This window comes from Tachyglossus aculeatus, chromosome 21 (assembly GCF_015852505.1).
Source record: "Tachyglossus aculeatus isolate mTacAcu1 chromosome 21, mTacAcu1.pri, whole genome shotgun sequence".
Taxonomy (NCBI): Eukaryota; Metazoa; Chordata; class Mammalia; order Monotremata; family Tachyglossidae; genus Tachyglossus; species Tachyglossus aculeatus.
This window is the reverse complement of record NC_052086.1, coordinates 63,037,334-63,054,695: the sequence shown is the minus strand read 5'-3', so window position 1 is coordinate 63,054,695 and position 17,362 is coordinate 63,037,334. Positions and strand designations below refer to the sequence as shown.

General features: G+C 52.3%; 1 protein-coding gene across 1 annotated transcript in view; it reads right to left on the bottom strand.

The window, feature by feature from the left end:
* Positions 1 to 3,191: 3,191 nt before the first annotated feature.
* Positions 3,192 to 17,362, bottom strand: part of ADAP1 (ArfGAP with dual PH domains 1) — a 143,126-nt gene continuing 128,955 nt past the window's right edge. The window contains exons 7-11 of the mRNA XM_038762678.1: positions 16,461 to 16,544; positions 12,298 to 12,360; positions 11,684 to 11,755; positions 8,923 to 9,151; positions 3,192 to 7,273 (exon numbers count right to left, since the gene is read on the bottom strand). Of these exons, the coding sequence (XP_038618606.1) occupies positions 7,245 to 7,273; positions 8,923 to 9,151; positions 11,684 to 11,755; positions 12,298 to 12,360; positions 16,461 to 16,544 (477 nt within the window). The 3' untranslated portion in view covers positions 3,192 to 7,244. The remainder of the gene's footprint in view (positions 7,274 to 8,922; positions 9,152 to 11,683; positions 11,756 to 12,297; positions 12,361 to 16,460; positions 16,545 to 17,362) is intronic.

The window sequence follows — 17,362 nt, the reverse complement described above, 5'->3', positions numbered from 1 at the left end:
AAAGTGCCGTAGAGCACCAAGCCCAGAACCAGAAGGCTCCTTGGCAAACACTTCAATGGAAAGGCCAAATCAGCTATCACCTGCTCCTTCTGAGCCATTAAAGTCCGTCTCCCCCACTAAACCATCAGCTCGTTGTGAGTAGGGACTTTGTATTGTTATATTGTACTCTCCCTGGTGCTTATTAGTATAGTGCTCTGCACAAAGTAATCGCTCAATAAATACGACTGACTGACCTGACTTTGCTGCTTACCCGAGTGGGGGCCTACCCGCTCTGCTCCACGACCAAGGAACAGCGACACCTCACCCCCGGGCCCTAAGGAGCAGACATCTCACCCGGGTGCCGCCCCTGCTGCCCAGCTGATGCTCACACAGTTTGCCTTTCTCTTCCTCCACCTCAGCCCTCACTGCCAACCTGTTGCCCGGCTTGGGTGGGCAGAGCGCTAGCCCCAGCCACCCCGCCCTTTTCCCTCCGCCGGTGTTCACGGTCACCTCCGATCCGACCTGCAGCGGGGGTGGAGCCGGTCCCCTCTCACCGGTGGTTTTGAACCTGGCATTTCAGGAACTATGACTAGGCCTTCCGAGAAGCCTCGGTTCCCCAATGCCCTGCAGGGGCCAAAAGGAGACAAGGAAGGAGAGGAAGAGACTGTGGCAGAGTGAGCCTGCCCTGCTCACTGACTTCTGGGAACTCTGCCTTCCCAGAAGGTCCCAGTTAAGAAGAGAATGTTTCCATGAAACCACCCCGGCCTGTGACTCCGCTGGTCTCAGCCTTCAAGAGAGAACAGTCCCACTTCTAAACTCCCAAGCAGGGGGCTTTCCCACACTCAGACACAGGGTTCACGGGAAGTGGCGTGGCTCAGTGGAAAGTCATGGGAGTCAGAGGTCATGGGTTCTAATCCCGACTCCGCCATTTGTCTGCTGTGTGACTTTGGGCAGTTCTGTGCCTCAGTTACCTCATCTGTAAAATGGAGATTAAGACTGAGCCCCACATGGGACAACCTGACGACATTGTATCTGTCCCAGTGCTTACAACAGTGCTTGACACACAGTCAGCACTTAACCAATACCATCATTACCGATTGAACCTGCAATAATTTTCAGCCTGCTGGTAGGAAACTTGATTCTAGCAAATGAGCTGTAAAAATGTCGCTTCTTCCTCCCCTTCCCTTCACCCCCAAATGCCGCCCCCCGAACCCATCTATATCTTAGTGAATTAGGTTTCCTTGGACCAGACCAGAAATGGAAGTCCTGAACTCAGTCCTGAAAAGGAAGATCATAGTAACTGTAATAAGTAATCCTTTAGTGAGGGATGGGGACGGCAGGGAAGGAAGAGACTCCAGTATATCCCACTGGGGAAAACCAAAATGAGCAGAGACCCAGTGGGTGAAAAGACAGGAGAACAAGTAGGCTGGACACGTTGGCTTTTCAAGGCCAGCTTTCTGGGAGTACTTGAGCATGGATTGTTGCCCAATCGACTCTTGATTGTTGCTAAAAGAGGGGACGAGGTAAACAGACCAGTGGATGGCATCTGGCAGGGAGGAGAGTGGGGGGTGGGTGCTTCTTGTCCCACAGGATGGCGGAGAGAGGTGGCTCTATGGGAGGTTTTTGGTGGGAAAGAAGACGTGCAGATATGGCGAGAGTTTAGGAGTGAGTTTGCCCCAGAGTGAGGAGAGATGGCCATACCCGGAGGCCAACGGTGTAGCCTTGCCCAATGCCGGCGCCGGTGGGGCGAGGGGGAATGGCAGAGTGGCCTCCACCCTCCAACTCTCTCTCCAACCGGCTGCCCCCCAGACTGAGCTCAGGGTTGCGTTCATCTGACATTTATTGGCTTGAATGACATTTAGTTCTACATTTTATTACCAGTGTGACATAAGCCATGTGCACCATAGAATGGCTTTCCATTTACAAACATCAACCTAAGAAATGCATTTTACATGGAAAATGTCCGTTCCTGTCCCCGCACCCCCCCAGCCCCCGCTGTTATTCAAACAGATAGGTTTCACTAGCTTTCCTTTTTTAGATAAAAATCCCGACATGCTCCATACAGTGCCTCTCCCTTCTCAAGGCGCCCTTGGAGAAGGGGTGGGGAAGACCCTTCATCCATCACCCGGCAACACGTGTCAAAACGCGCTGACTTGTAAGCTCGTTGTGGGCAGGGAATGTGTGTTTATTGTTCTATTGTACTCTCCCAAGTGCTTAGTACAGTGCTCAGCACACAGTAAGCGCTCTATAAAGACGATCGAATGAATGAATGCACGCCACTCCACGTGACTCCCACCGCGGGGAGGAGGACCAGAGAGGTCAGCGATGGGCTGTGCAGAACTACCAGGGAGCTTGGCGGCGGGGGGTGGGACGGTGTAAGCACACGCGGGTGTTGGGGGGTGATCGGGGGCTCAGGGAGGGATCCGGGACCCATCACTGCGCCGGGACGTGTCACCTTTGGGGCTCGGAGGAGGGTCTTCCCACAGCCCTGAGTCCACCCGTGGCCAGGCGCAGCATTTGCCAAAGGGTGGAGAACTCAGCCCGCCCCTCCCATTATGCAATCTGAACTACCACTCAGAACAAAAATAAATAAAATCAATACTTCTAACTCCTGGCCTGCCAGAGAGAGAGAGAGATGGTTACTGGCCTTGGGCCGGACCTTAGCTTTGCTGGGCCTCAGCCTTGGGGCTTTGTGACTGTCCTTGTCTTGCTGGGCAGGCAGGGGTTGGGGTGTGGGGGTAGGAAGCCACACCAGGGGCAATGGGGGCCTGCACTCTAATCACCTGGGGGTACCCACTTCACCTTCAAGGGCATGTTCTTCCATTGCCTGCTGCAGGAGTGGCAGGCAGGAGGAGGGGCTCTCTGCCCCCAAAAGGGTGGCAAGTGGGAAAAATATCCCAATTCCAGACCCTGAATTATGTCTCCTCCCAGAGCACTCCCCTGGACACAGGACCAGGGCCCTGCCCGCAACACTCCTCCAGTCACAGGGTCTTGACCCCGCTCATAGCACTTCCTAAGCCACAACACTCTCCAAGCCACGGGGCTGAGACCCAGCCCAGAATAATCCCCAAGCCGCAGCACCGCCCTGGCCCACAGAGCCCACCCGGAGCACTTCACCAGCAGGAAGCCTGGCAACCGTTTGGCCCCACGACCTATGAACACCCCACTAAAGGATTTTTGGCCGTCCACTCAGAAGGGCCTAAACTAAGTTCAATCCACACAGGGCCCGTGGCCTCCACTGTTGGAATCTCTGGGAGAAGTTAGAGGTGGCCACCTGGTTTGGCTGTTCCTGTGAAGACAGACCTGAGGCTAAGTTGCCCCACTGTCCAGGGCCAGGGGCGAAGACCAACCCCAGAGGGCTGAGGGGGTGCGGTGGGGTGGGGGAGGGTGATAGGACCAATTGGGGACAGCAGCTGCAACCTAAGTCACAGGGCCATGGCCGCTCCTGGCAATAAGGAGGCCCGCGTGGTGCTCAATTATCAAGAGCCGCCACTCTCACCCCCCTCCAGCTGTTTTCTCCAAGCCAGCCCCATGCCTGAGCCCTACCAGCCTCCAGCGAGAACAGCGCCAACTCACCACAGTGCCATCCTGGCCACCTGGAGTCCACCGGGCCAGCAACGGACAGGATGGGGAAGCTTCCTGAGGCCGGCAAAACCCAGCAACCAACAGGGAGAAGCACCCTGACAATCGGGGGGGGAGGGTGGAAAAAGCACCCCACCTCACCCAAGACCCCTCCTTTAGGAGGCTCCAGGCCTCGGGACTTTGATATCTGGGATGGAGTTTCACCAAGACGCCGGAAGCTTATGAGGCCTCGGACCCTCGGGACCAAACCCAGAGCGGAGAGTCGGGAGGCTCAGCGCCGACAATTTCCTCCAGCTCCAATATGACTGACCGCGGGCCAGCTTCGCACCCTCCCTACACTGATTGAACAGTGGGGACGACTCTCTTCAAGGCTGTGGGGCTGTAGGTATCACTTCCGCATGAGATTCAGTGTGGTCTAGTAGAGAGATGTGGGTCAGGAGATGTGGGTCCTAATGCTGGCAACTCACTTAACTTCTCTGAGCCTCGGTTTCCCCATCTGTACAACAGGGACAAAATACCTGCTCGCCCTCCCTCTCAAGACTGAGCACCCAGTGTAGGCTAGGGACTGAGTCCGATCTCATTCGGCAGCTACCCCAGTGCTTGGCAAATAGTAAACAATAAATTACCATCATCATCATTACCACTTTTCAAAACTTTGCACTACTTTTACCCCACCACTGAAACAAAGCGGCAGGATAATCAGAAAGAAAAGAAATCATCTTCACCCAGAGGGGGTGGTAAACCTAGAGGGTGGATTACCCCAGGAAACTGGCAGACAGAAAATACAAGAGGGATGCTCAGAGGAACCGTACGATGGCTGCCCGCTTTGACAATCACTGTGATAGGGGAGAACCAGTTAAAGCCCCTGACTTTCAATCCAGACCCCCATCTGGGACCCCTGCGGGCTTCCCATGGCCACTGTCAGGGCCAGGATGCTGGGAGGGCAGGACCACAGGTCTGACTAAGTAATAGCACCGCTGCTCCTCTTCTCGCTGCTAGAATTCATTCCTTCAAAGACCAGGACTGCAGCCGTTCATACAGGCACAAAAGCAGAGGGCTGACAATCGCCAGCCCCTTCCTCCATCCCGCTGGCTCCGTGAGGGAGGGGATAGAGAACACCACCTGCCCGCGCCACCCTCTGATGCAGAACACCGGGGCACACCCCCTCACTCGCTCCACCTCAGGGTGCCCCATTACGGGCTACAAGCCATCTGGGCTGTCGATACCCCTCCCCAGCCACCCTCACCACTGTCCTAGAAAAACAGAGACGTGGTTGGCGCGTTAGAATCACAAATGAGCTCGGCAAAAAGGCCGGAAATAATGAGGAGTGATGGGCGGCTTTGTCACACCACCGGCCAAGCCGGGACCTGCCCCTTCGTGGAACGTGGCCAACCCGACACTCTTCTCTGGCCATGGTGCCCGCATCCCCGCTATCTCTGGGGCTGCATGTTCTGGCGCTACAGGAGGGAGAGCCGAGCGTGGGCCAAACCTAGCAAAAGGAAACAAACTCTTCACAAAGTGGGGCTATGTAAGACAAGGAATCCTTTACCACAGGAAGCCTTGAGGCCGAAGCACTCAGTAAATTGTGTCGGTTGGAGAGTGAGCCGAGTGGGAAGGTGCAGGTCTCCTCTGGTTAAAATAACAGATGGATTTCGGGCCTGAAAACTTGTGTGAAGGAGTTGATTCTAGTGCCGGTGGCTTGCCCAGGGCCAACCCCGCTCCCTTGGCCCCCATCGGTTGTGCCCCACTGGGGCATGACGTAGGAGTGGATAAGGGGGCCGCACCCTAGACAAGCGTACTTAGTGGGCAAAACGGGTGACTGGGGATGCAGAGGGGAAAGTTTAGGGTGCCAGCTAGTTCACCCCTAACTTGGGACGGATGCCCTCGAGGATAACCATCTCATAATTCCATCCCAATGCCACCGTTGGAGACCTACCACCGGCCGGGCTGGATGGGCCATCGGCCCACCCCACTGATGGCAACGGCTATGCCCTTATAGTCTTGCGCTCGGAGGATTTTGCCAACCATTTTTCTGAATTGACCTCTGAACGGAAGCCGCCCTGCTCTCGATGGGATGCACGGGGCTGGGGTGGAGGGAGGAAAAGGAAGCAGGAAGTCGCCCAGTGGGGGGAACTCAGCCTGCAGGACCCAGAAGCCATGGTGAGGAGGACCCCCTGGGGCGCGAAGTGTTGGGGTGAGGGGGCCACAAGGGCCTCCACAAGACCCGGCCCTCTCTCCTGCTATTGGGAGGAGGACGTGCCTCCAGAGCGGGTGGTACCACGAGCAAAGATGGGGAGCATTTAGGGAAGGGAAGGAGCGCAAGCTACATGTCCCAAAGCATCTCCTAGCCTTTGGGCTGGGCCGGCAGTTGCCCAGCAGGGGAGCTGGCCTGGGTGGGGAGCCCAGGCCTGCTGTCAATCCAGGAGGCACAGTAGATTCCTTGTGTGACAAGGCATCGCCTTCTTCATTCTGGATTTGGTCAAATTCCACCCAAGTCCAGTGCTCTATTTCCATCATCCCGCTGGAGTGATTCTGTTTCCAGGTCCCAATCATCGCACTCCTGGTGAGTCTGGCGGTGCCCTGGGCTCCTCTGTCTTGTTTCCCCAAGGAGACTGTTTCGCCTGCCTCGTGGCTGGGTCAGGAGATCAATCAATCACTCCCCACTACATTTGTTCTCCCCCCCCGAGCCCCCTGACAGCCACCAACTCCTGGCCATTGTTTTCAGATCGTCTCCTCTGTCCCTGGAGTTACTTTTGAGGTCTATCTCTCGGTTGCTTTTCCTTCCTTCCATTTGCCAGATCTTACCGGGGGGTGGAGGAAGATGAGAGGCGGACGGCGGGGAGAGAATGTCTCTGTTCCTGAACCGGAAAGACAGCGTTACAGTTTCCTGGTAGGACAAAAAAAATTGGGCCACGATGACGCTAAAGAGGGTAGCCCTCAGCTCATCCACCTCGGGGCCTTCAGGTGGACCCCAGTCCGGCAGCCCCAAATGAGGATGAAGCCTGGTACCCCAAGAGGCGTAAAGAATGCCCAGACAATGTCCATTTGCTTTAAGAAGGGAGATGCTCATGGGATTTAACCGAGTCTTATCTCCATCCCTTTGTAAAGCGACGTCTGGGGTGTGCTGTGGTGACATCCCACGGCCACGTCTGATGTCCGGATACTTCTCGTGCCCCTGGAGCCTGCCGAGCCATGATCCTCGGTGGGCGCTGCCTGGCCAGGACGGATGGAGACGGACGCTGGGACAGGTTGGCTCAGACTCAAAAGCAGCAGTGGGACCCAGGATTCAAACCCCCATCTATCCCAGTCGCTCTCTCCTTCAAGCTCCCGGTTCCCCATCTGCTCCCTGCAGAAACGGGCTGGGTTGGCTGTTAAGTGGGAAGTCTTCTGCCAATGTAGTGAGACGTACAAAATGCCTGTGCGTGGAAATGGAGCTGCCGGAAACGATGGGCTCTTCCGAGCACCGTTCTCCCTCCTGGAGGCCGGACCGGGGGTGGGGGGTCCGTTCGGTCCCTGCTAAGCTTGGCAGCTAGCCCTGGCCTTCCCTCTTGCCTCCGCTGTTCTCCTCGGTTGGTTTCCAACACGATTAGGTGGCTGATTTATTTTTCCTCATTTTCATACTTCAAAATAAAACCATGTTGTGTTGTAAACAGAATCTTGTGTCCCACAGGGTCAGTCTCTCTTTAGGGTTTATGTTTGAAATGGGCTTCCACTGAAATGGAAAAAAAAAAAAAAACCAACACAAAAAGCAAATAACACCCATCATGTTGGATGAGGATTGAAATACAACGGGAGCCGGGTAGAATATACCATGGTCAGAGCAAGAGCAGGACCGGACTGGGGCCTCTCCAATGCTACCCATCGCTTGGTTATGAACACGTTCCCCAGAGACGGAGGATTCTCCAGCTTGGATCTTGGATCTATCCCAATGTTTAGTACAGTGCCTGGCACATAGTAAGCGATTAACAAATACTGTTATTATTATTGTTATTATTAATTCATTCAGTCACATTTATTGAGTTATCATCTTCCTCCTTAGTATAATAGTGAGTATCCCTAACTATCACGCGGGAGAACGGGGTTCGATTCCCCGACTGGAAGATGGGAATTTTATTTTAGACTGTGAGCCCACCGTTGGGTAGAGACTGTCCCTATATGTTGCCAACTTGTACTTCCCAAGCGCTTAGTACAGTGCTCTGCACACAGTAAGCGCTCAATAAATATGACTGATGATGAGTGCTTATACTGTGTTCAGAGCACTGTGCTAAGCACTTGGGAGAGTACAACATAATAAACAGACACATTCCATGCCCATAATGAGTTTACAGTCTAGAGGGGGAGACAGACCTTAATATCAATACATACATTATAGACATAATATAAATAAATTACAGATATAATACATAGATTGCCATTATTATTATTATTTTGAAGCTCTGGGGAACCTCCCAACTCAGCTCCCTTCAACTCACAGGCTCTGCTTTCCAGAGCAAAGGCTGTCGACAACTCCGGCAGCTGGTGGGAAGGTGGTAGGTGCTAGTATATAACCCCCGGCCCCGCCGAACCGGGCCTTGGCTGGGGTTGCGGAGGCATTCGGCCCTAAGCCCGTCCAGCTCGCCGGCAGGCTGGGAGGAGAAACAGAGACCAGAGGCAGCAGAGCTGGGAGGCGGCTGGGCTAACCGCCTTCCGCAGAGATGACGGACAGGGCAGGAAATAGTTGTTTCCAAGCTCTCCCTAGCAGGACGGGACTGGCAGCAGCTCCCGGCCCAGAAGGGAGCACCCTGAGACCCTTCCCCTAACCCCGGCCCTAAATGTAACCGGCAGAACGTCCGCCCCTCATCCCCACACTGGCATCAACACCGCATCCTGCCGAGGGCCCGAAATCCCCACAGGAGCAACGTGGACTAGTGGAAAGAGCCCGGGATTGGGAGTCAGAAGACGTGGCTTCTAATCGCCCCTTGCCTGCTGTGTGACCTTGGACGGCTCGTATGACTTCTCTGTGCCTCAGTTTCCCCATCTGTAATATGGGGGGGGGGGGGATGATATACCTGTTCTCTCTCCCCATTTGACCGTGAGCCCCATGTAGGACAGAGACTGTGCCCTGCCTGATGATCTTGTATCTGCACTAGTGCTTAGCACATAGTAACCATTTAACTTACTTTGTTATACTGTACTCTCCCAAGTGCTTAATACAGTGCTTTGCACACAGTAAGCGCGCAACATATTCCGCGCTAATAATAAATTCATTAATTTATTAATGAATAATAAATTGAATGAATGAATGAATGAATGAATGAATGAATGAAAGAACTTAACAAACATGCTATTCCCCGGGGCCCAGGGCAGGGAATTCTGTCTTACCGGCATACTCCTGAGGAAGCATCGGCCGGCTGATGACTTTCTGAAACGCCGCCATCCACTCCTGTTGGTCGTTCTCAGTCTCGCAGGCGAAGAGGAACTTCCGGTCGGGGGTGACGATGGTGATGCCGTGGGGCCAGTGGTTGCCCTGGGTGGAGGTGGGGAGGCCCTCCAGGACCGTGTAGCGGTTTTCCTTGCTGCCAATGAACACCTCCCCTCTGGCAAAGGCGTCCTAGGGCAGAGGTGACGAGCGAACCATCAGAGAGAAACTAGCGGATGCTCCAGCCACCTGAAGGGGAAGCCTGCGACGCCATGAGGCTGGTCTCCGCCCCGGCCTGCCTTGGCCAAAGTCCCATCGCGCCTCAGCCATGAAGATCTCGAGGTTGGGCTGCCTTTGGCAAACTCTCCTGATGCCAGGCCAATGAGCTGGGGGCCAGGGGTTGGGAGTGGGCACTGTGGGAGGAGCGGCGAGTGGGTTTGAAGCTTTCAGGGAGTGGTCACATCCTGTGTCATGAGGAGAAAAGAGCTCAGGACGGGAAGAGCTGGGTTCTAATCCCAGCTCTGCCACTCGCCTGGAACCCCTGCCCTTCTTAGGCTTTAACCCCCCTGGGATGGGGACTGAGTCCGATCTGATTGTATTCAGTTGTTTGCAAAGGGCTTGGTACAGAGTAGGTGCTGAACAAATGCCCCATCCCTAATATCAGTAGTACTTACAATAGCAGAGCATGAACAAGTATTATCTGAGTCCCCAGAGGGATGCTTCACACTATGGAGCACTTTAAAGCATACATATTGTCCCTGCCCTCAAGATGACAATAATTAATGATAATAATGATGGTATTTGTTAAGTGCTTACTCTGTGCCGAGCACTGTACTAAGTGCCGGGGTAGATACACTGTAAACAGGTTGTTCCACGTGGGGCTCACAATCTTAATCTCCATTTTACAGATGAGGGAACTGAGGTCCAGAGAAGTTAAGTGGCTTTCCCAAGGTCACACAGCAGACAAGTGGTGGAGGCGGCATTAGAACCCACATCCTCTGACTCCCAAGCCTGAGCTCTTGCCACTTAGCCACGCTATTGTTAAGCACTTACTATGTGCCAGGCACTGTACTAAGCACTGAAATTGGGTTGAACACAGTTCCTGTCCCACATGGGGCTCCCAGCCTCCATCCCCATTTTACAGATGAGGTAACCGAGGCCCAGAGGAGTGAAGTGACTTGCCCAAGATCACAGGGCAGACATGTTGCGTAGCCGGGATTGAAATCCAGGTCCTTCTGACTCCCAGTCCCGTGCTTTCTGCACTTTGCCATGCTGCTTCTCCATCTAACATCTGCTAGAGAGAAGCAGCGTGGCTTAGTGGATAGAGCACGGGCCCGGGGGTCAAAAGGTCCTGGGTTCTAATCCTGGCTCTGCCACATGTCTGTCCTGTGACTTTGGGCAAATCACTTAACTTGTCTGGGCCTCTGTTACCTCATCGGTAAAATGGGGATGAAGAGTGTGAGTCCCATGTGGGACAGGGATTGTGTCCAACTGAATTAACATGTATTTAGCCCAGGGCTTACAACAGTGCTTGGCACATAGTGAGCGCTTAACAAGTACCATAATTATTATTAGCAGGGATAGAGGAAGAGCCGAGCAGGCTTCTGAAAAGTGCACAGTGCAGGGTTCCCCTCCGGCTAATGGGAGAATGTCCCTAAATGCCCTTTGAGATGGGCAAACCCTGCTCCTGACCCAATGTCAGAGCTCTTACAAAATAATCAATCGATGGCATTTAGTGAGAACTTACTGTGTGCAGAGCCCTGTACTAAGCACTTGGGAGAGTACAATATAACCGTGTTGGCGGACGTGTTCCCTGCCCACAAGGCACTTGCTGTCTAGAGGGATATTGGGGTGTGGTCACATTTGAGCTTGAAACCTGACCGCTGGCCAACATAGAACTGGAGTTGGTCTTCAAATCAAAAAGTCCACTGACTTGGGTTCAGTGGCACTGTGACAATAATAACAATAATAATCGTGGTTTCCGTTAAGTGCTTACTATGAGCCGAACACGGTACGAAGCACTGGGGTAGATACAAGATCAACAGGTCCCATATGGGGCTCACGGTCTAAGGGGGAGAGAGAGCAGGTATTGACTCTCCATTTTGCAGATGACGGAACTGAGGTACAGAGGAGACAAGTGACTTGTCCAAGGTCACACAGCAGGCAAGTGGCAGAGCTGGGATCAGGACCCAGGTCCTCTGATCTTTCCACTAGGCCAAACTGCTTTTCTAATCTGATAACCTCAACCAAGCAGCCAGCAAGGGGGTGGGTTAACCAACTGGCCACCACCATTAGGTGAACCCTCCCCCTGCCCTCTTTTTTGGTTGCTTCCCTAACTGGATGGGAATTTATTCTGTAGCCTGTGGTCATCAAGGGGTTCCAGGCTAAAACCCACCTGGCCTGGGTGAGATGGTCAGACGGCCTGGTGGGGAGAGCCGCAAAGCTCTCGCCTATTCCCTCAGCGCTGGTTGCTGCCCAGAAGTCACAGGAAAATCTGGGGGGGGGGGAGGGGGAAGAAGGGCAGTAATTCCACCACCCCATGGGCTTCTAGGAATTGCCCATCTGCTGGGAAAGTCTCCAGGGGAGCCAGAGGGTGGGTTTCAGTTGTTTCATTCTAAAATAACCTGATTAGTTTGCATCTACCCCAGCGCTTAGTACAGTTTCTGGCACATAGTAAGCACTTATCAAAACACACACACCCCTTTGCTCATCACGGGGCCTTACCAGTGGGTCTTTGAAATACATGAGCCGCCTGTCATCCATGGTGAACCACCGTTTCTTGAAGCCTTCTGTTTGCTGAGGGGCAAGGAGACATGAGCTTCATGAGAAGACTGTTACCTGGCTCACTCCTGGAGGGTCCCAGGTGGTGCTGAATTGAGTGGGGAGATCCAGAGTGGTGCTGACTGTGGGTGGGGAGGGGACTTGGGCCCTTTTGACCACTGACTAGCCCATGCCTCCCTCCTTCCTTCCCTGCCTTTGTAAAGCAGAAGGCATAAAGGCCCCCAGCCCCAAGTAAAGCTTTAGTTTTAGGGATGCAGAGAGACAATCAATCAATCAATCAGTGACTTGGATGCAGTGTTTACTGTGTGCACAGCACGGTACTATACACTTAGGAGAATACTCTAAAATAGAAAAAGTCACGACTTGGGGTTATCACCCTCAGGGAAGTTCGTATCGCTTTTTTAGCCCAGGGTGTCCACCTCTAAATTGTAACCTTCTCTCCATTTTGAAATCGACAGGTGATCGAATAGCACGGCTTGCTACATTTTCAACCATTAACACCCCCCAGATTTCCCTCGGTGCCCCGAGAGGAGGAACCCAGTATGCCACATTCCTACCTTTGGGCCTGTCTTCTCCATGTAACCTTCTTTCAGGTAGTTTCGGGTAAGTTTGGGCACCAGCTGCAGTAGAAAAAACACAGTAAAGAAAGACACGATCACAAGGGGTCGAGGCACGAGGATAACGCAGGCGGCAGGAGGGGTCGGGCCCCGAAGGACACCGCCCATCCACAACCCGTCAGGCCGCTTCCCGCTCCGACACTTGAGGGCTTGGCTCCGGGTGACTTTTTGCAGGAGTCCAACTTCTGGGTATTCAGTGATCCACAGCTCTCTTTCTCTCCCAAAGCCCGGCTGGAAACTCTCAGCAGTCGGGCCCTGCAGACTGGTTGCCACATCTCGGGCTCTCTGCAGGATCCAAGGAGCAGAGACGCAACTTTTCCTCTAGCAATCGGCCAAAGGCCTTGGGCCAGGAATCCTTTGGGCCAGCAGCTCTACTGAGCAGCAGCTGACCCAGAGGCCTGCCCAGGAGAGGACGTGACATTTCTCCAACCATGACAACCGACGGGACTGCCCCCGAGTTCACAGAGATCACCTGGCTCGTATCCACACAGTATGGACTGGAGAATTCGGGAGGGAGGTGTTTTTGAGAAGGTGAGGGTGAGCTTGCTGGCTGTTGGCTGACCCACAGGGGGTCTAGCACTATAGAAGCACAGAATCGCTGAATCCTAGAGTTGGAAGACATTTGAAAGTTGGCCAGATACACGACACTATTTTTTTTTATAATGATGCTTGTTAGGCACTTACTATGTGCCAAGCACTAAGTGCTGGGATAGATACAAGTTAATCAGTTTGGACTTAGTCCCCGTCCCGCAAGGGGTTCGCAGGCTAAATAAGAGGGAGTCGGATTTAATCCCTGTTTTACAAGTGAGGTAACTGAGGCATAGAGAAGTTAAGTGACTTGCCCAAGGTCACACGGCAGGCATAACGCCAGGATGAGAAAGCAGGTCCTTTGACTCCCACGCCCATGCTTTATCCACTAGGTCATGCTTGCCCCCCTGCCCCACCCTTGTAGGTGAGGGACTAAGCCATCTATTACAGGTCTCATGTCCAGCCTTTCCTTCCCATTCTTCCGGGAGGAGGACTCCACCCCCTTCAGGAGTAGCCAATTCCTATATTCCATCACCCTAAGGGTCAAAAGCCAAACCAAAATCTCCCTTTCGTCAATGGGAACCCATTTTTTTTCTTCTTTGGTCCTGGGTAGACCAGAAGAACATCAGGTTGGTACCTTCCTCATAAAAACTTCTCCTAGCCTTAAAGGCAGTTATTCAATCCCCCTCTAGCCTTCTCTTATGTGGGCGAAACACCTTTCCTCATCAAGGCTACTTACAGCCCAACCATTATTTTCATTGTTCTTCTCTGGTCCCTCTCCCATTTTTCTGCCCACTTTTCTCAAGTGTGGAAACCAGCTGTGGATAGGGTCTGGGAAGGAAAGGCCCAGCCAGAAAAGCTTACAGTTTGTTGTTTTTAAAATGGAATTTATTAACCACTTACTAAGTGCCAGTCACTGTTCTAAGAGCTGGGGTTTATAGAAGTTAATCAGGTTGGACACAGTTCCATATCCCACATGGGGCTCACAGTCTAAATCCCCATCTTCTAAATGAGGTGATTGAGGCACAGAGAGATCAAGTGAGTTGCCCAGGTCACACAGCAGACAAGTGGCAGAACCAGGATTAGAACCCAGGTCCTCTGAGCCCCAGGCCCACACTTTATCCACTAGGCCACGCTGCTTCTCTTTGGGTGGAAAGAATACTTTTCCATTCTTGCATGTCACATGCGAATTAATACGTTCCAGTGCTGGGTTGGGTTTTTTTTAATGACTGTAACAATCCTTGGCCCTTAAATAACAGATGCAGTTCCGGGCAACTACCATGTAATGGGAAGGCCTGGTTCCAACTGGATTGGCCTTCCCCGAGTGCTCTCTGAGCTTCGTTATGACAGCTGCCTGAGGATCAGACTTGGCTTTCTTACTGGGAACCACAAACCGGGGACACGGCTCCCTTACACCACAGAGAAAAAAGCCAGGGATTGCATTTAAAGCCTGCAGACTTCTTGCTTCCTGAGTATTCTTAACGTCAGTGAGGGAAGGCTGGGCTATTTTTAACAATCCTGGTGCCAGGGGAGCAGGGAGCCGTGAGACTTCTGCATGCGGCTGGGAGACTCCCTGCTGAAAGCGACAGAGAGGCTGATGGGTCTGATGTAACCACCCCCCTCCACCGTCTGCTGCCTCCTCCTCTAACCTGCTTTTAATTTAGACGGGCTTTTAATGGCTGGCTTTGAAATGTCACATTGGTGTGACAAGTGATCCTACCTAATTAAAGATGCTAGAACGGGGAGGTGATTGTGTCGGGCGTCTTCCAGAAGGAAAGGAAAAAATAAAATAATGGCACACCACAAAGGAGCTTAAACCTGAGTGCTGAGTGGGGGTGGGGGGGGGGGAGAGAGGGACAGGAAGGGAGAGAGGGAGAGAGGGAGAGAGGGAGAGAGAGAGAGAGAGAGAGAGAGAGAGAGAGAGTGTGTGTGTGTGTGTGTGTGTGTGTGTGTGTCTCCATTCTCAGTGTAGTTGGCGGTGTGGGTGGCTTCAGTGCTTAGAACGGTGCTTTGCACAGAGTAAGCACTTAATAAACGCCATCATTATTATTATTATTATTATTATTATTATTATTATTATTATATAAACCTGGCTGAGCACCACAACTACTGAAAGATCATTCTCTAGGGAAACTCCCGCAATTAACATCTAGGAAACTTCTTTCACCCACCCACCCTCCACTGACATCCCTTCCCCCCAGCACCTGTATATATGTATATATGTTTGTACATATTTATTACTCTATTTATTTATTTATTTTACTTGTACATATCTATTCTATTTATTTTATTTTGTTAGTATGTTTGGTTTTGTTCTCTGTCTCCCCCTTCTAGACTGTGAGCCCACTGTTGGGTAGGGACTGTCTCTACGTGTTGCCAACTTGTACTTCCCAAGCGCTTAGTACAGTGCTCTGCACACAGTAAGCGCTCAATAAATATGATTGATTGATTGATTGATTGACATCCGGGGCCGGGGTGGAGTTCTGCTCCAGAGGGCAACGTCTCCCAAGGGCAGAACTACATCCCAGCCAATAGACTGGGAGTGGGGAGGAGCCCCTCTCTGGTCCTCCAGCTCACCCACCATCTCTTTGAGAGACTGAGTGAGGCCTACAATACATCCTGCAAAACAGGACCATAACGCCTGGCTTCTCCTAGGAGGAAGTGGGGGGGTATTCTAGGGGGAAGAGTCTTACTATCCTCAGAAGAAAGGAGTGTTAAGAAGAGGGGGTGAAGGGGGCAACCTCTGTTCTTATAACAAGATTGAGAGTCGGAGGACTGAGGCTTTAATCTGGGCTCCCCCATTTGCTTGCTGTGTGACCTTGGACAACTCACGTAACTTCTCCATTACCTCAGTTTCCCCATTGTAGGAAAGGGACTGCATCTGGCCTTATTATCCGGTATCAACCTCAGTGCCTAGTACAGTGCTTGGCACACGGTAAGTGCTTAAATACTATTATTATTATTATTATCAGGAAAAGGAAGCTGTTTCTGAAAGCGAGAGCAAACAAATCCAATTGGTCAGAATGGCACAACTGGAAAAAGCCTCCATTCACATCCTTCCCCTCAACACCACTTGCTTCTACAGAAAGAGGCTGATTATCTACATATCTGGACCATGGCCAGCTCAGATAGTCTACAGTTTGAGTTTCCAAACAAAGTGGGGCATGGCTCTCTTGGGAAGGCCTGGGCCAAATCTCATTCTGTGATCCACTCTCCTCCTATCCCTCCTGCTGGTATCCAAACTAGCCCATGTCCGGATAACCGGTGTGTCCAGGTAACCAAATGTTGGATCACCCACGTTCGACCCAACCTATATTCATACTTCTATCAGGGTATGGCTCAAGTCACATTCCCTCAGGCGGCAGCACCTCACAGAAATGGGAGAGGACACAGGTATGCCCACCCTTTGCCCGGTATGCCCACCCTTTGCCCCTGGTTCTGAACCCAAGCACCGACCCCCTTGCAGCCCCCTGCTGATTGGGCAGTCCGCTCGGTGGATCAGCCGGGCCCGCTGTTCCAGCCCACCTCTTGGCAAGATTTGAAGCGTCGCTCTAATAAAACAGAAACCAACTCACATCGATATCACTGGCTCCGGGGAATGCCACTTGTAAATAATGAAAGCGGGCTGCCCGGATGGCGTTGAACCAATCCACGATCTCCTAGGAGAAAGTACACACGCCAGTCAGTCAATTATTGAGCACTTACTGTGTGCAGAGCACTGTACTAAGTGCTTGGGAGAGTACAATATAAAAATAAACAGACACATTTCCTGCTTGCAATGAGTTTACAGTCTAGAGGACAAGCTTACTGTCTAGAAGGGTCAGGAAGGGGAAGCTCATGGGGAACCTCCCTTGACTGGCTGGTTGAATGGGTTCTCTAGTGGATAGAGCATGAGCCGCGGAGTCAGAAGGACCTGCATTCTAATTCTGGCTCTGCCACTTGCCTGCTGTGTGACCTTGGGCAAATCACTTCACTTCTCTGTGCCTCTGTTCCCTCATATGCAAAATGGGGATTAAGACTGTGAGCCTTATGTGTGACAGGGACCATGTCCAACCCAGTTATCTTGTACTTACCCCAGTGTACAGAACAGTGCCTAGCACTCTGTAAATGCTTAACAAATACCACAATCATCATCACTATAATTATTAATTCTCCATGGTAACCTGGGGAGTCAAGGAAGCTGGAAGTCATTAGGTTGCAGGAAGGAAGGAACAATGGATGATGAAGATGGGCCCAGTGGAGAAGGTGCGGAGCCTTCAGTATGACGAGAAGGGAACTCCTCACAGACCAACTCTGAAAACTTCTGTTTTATAGAAACTGGCACGGGCACTGCAGCTGTGTTCTTGGAAGTCACCATGCCTTAAGAAATCGCTTCTTCTGTCTCAGTGCTTACACTGTGAGTCCCCTGTGGGCTAGAAGCGTGTCTAATTTCCACCTCTGCAAATTTCCCAGTGCTTAGAACAGTACTCTGCCCACA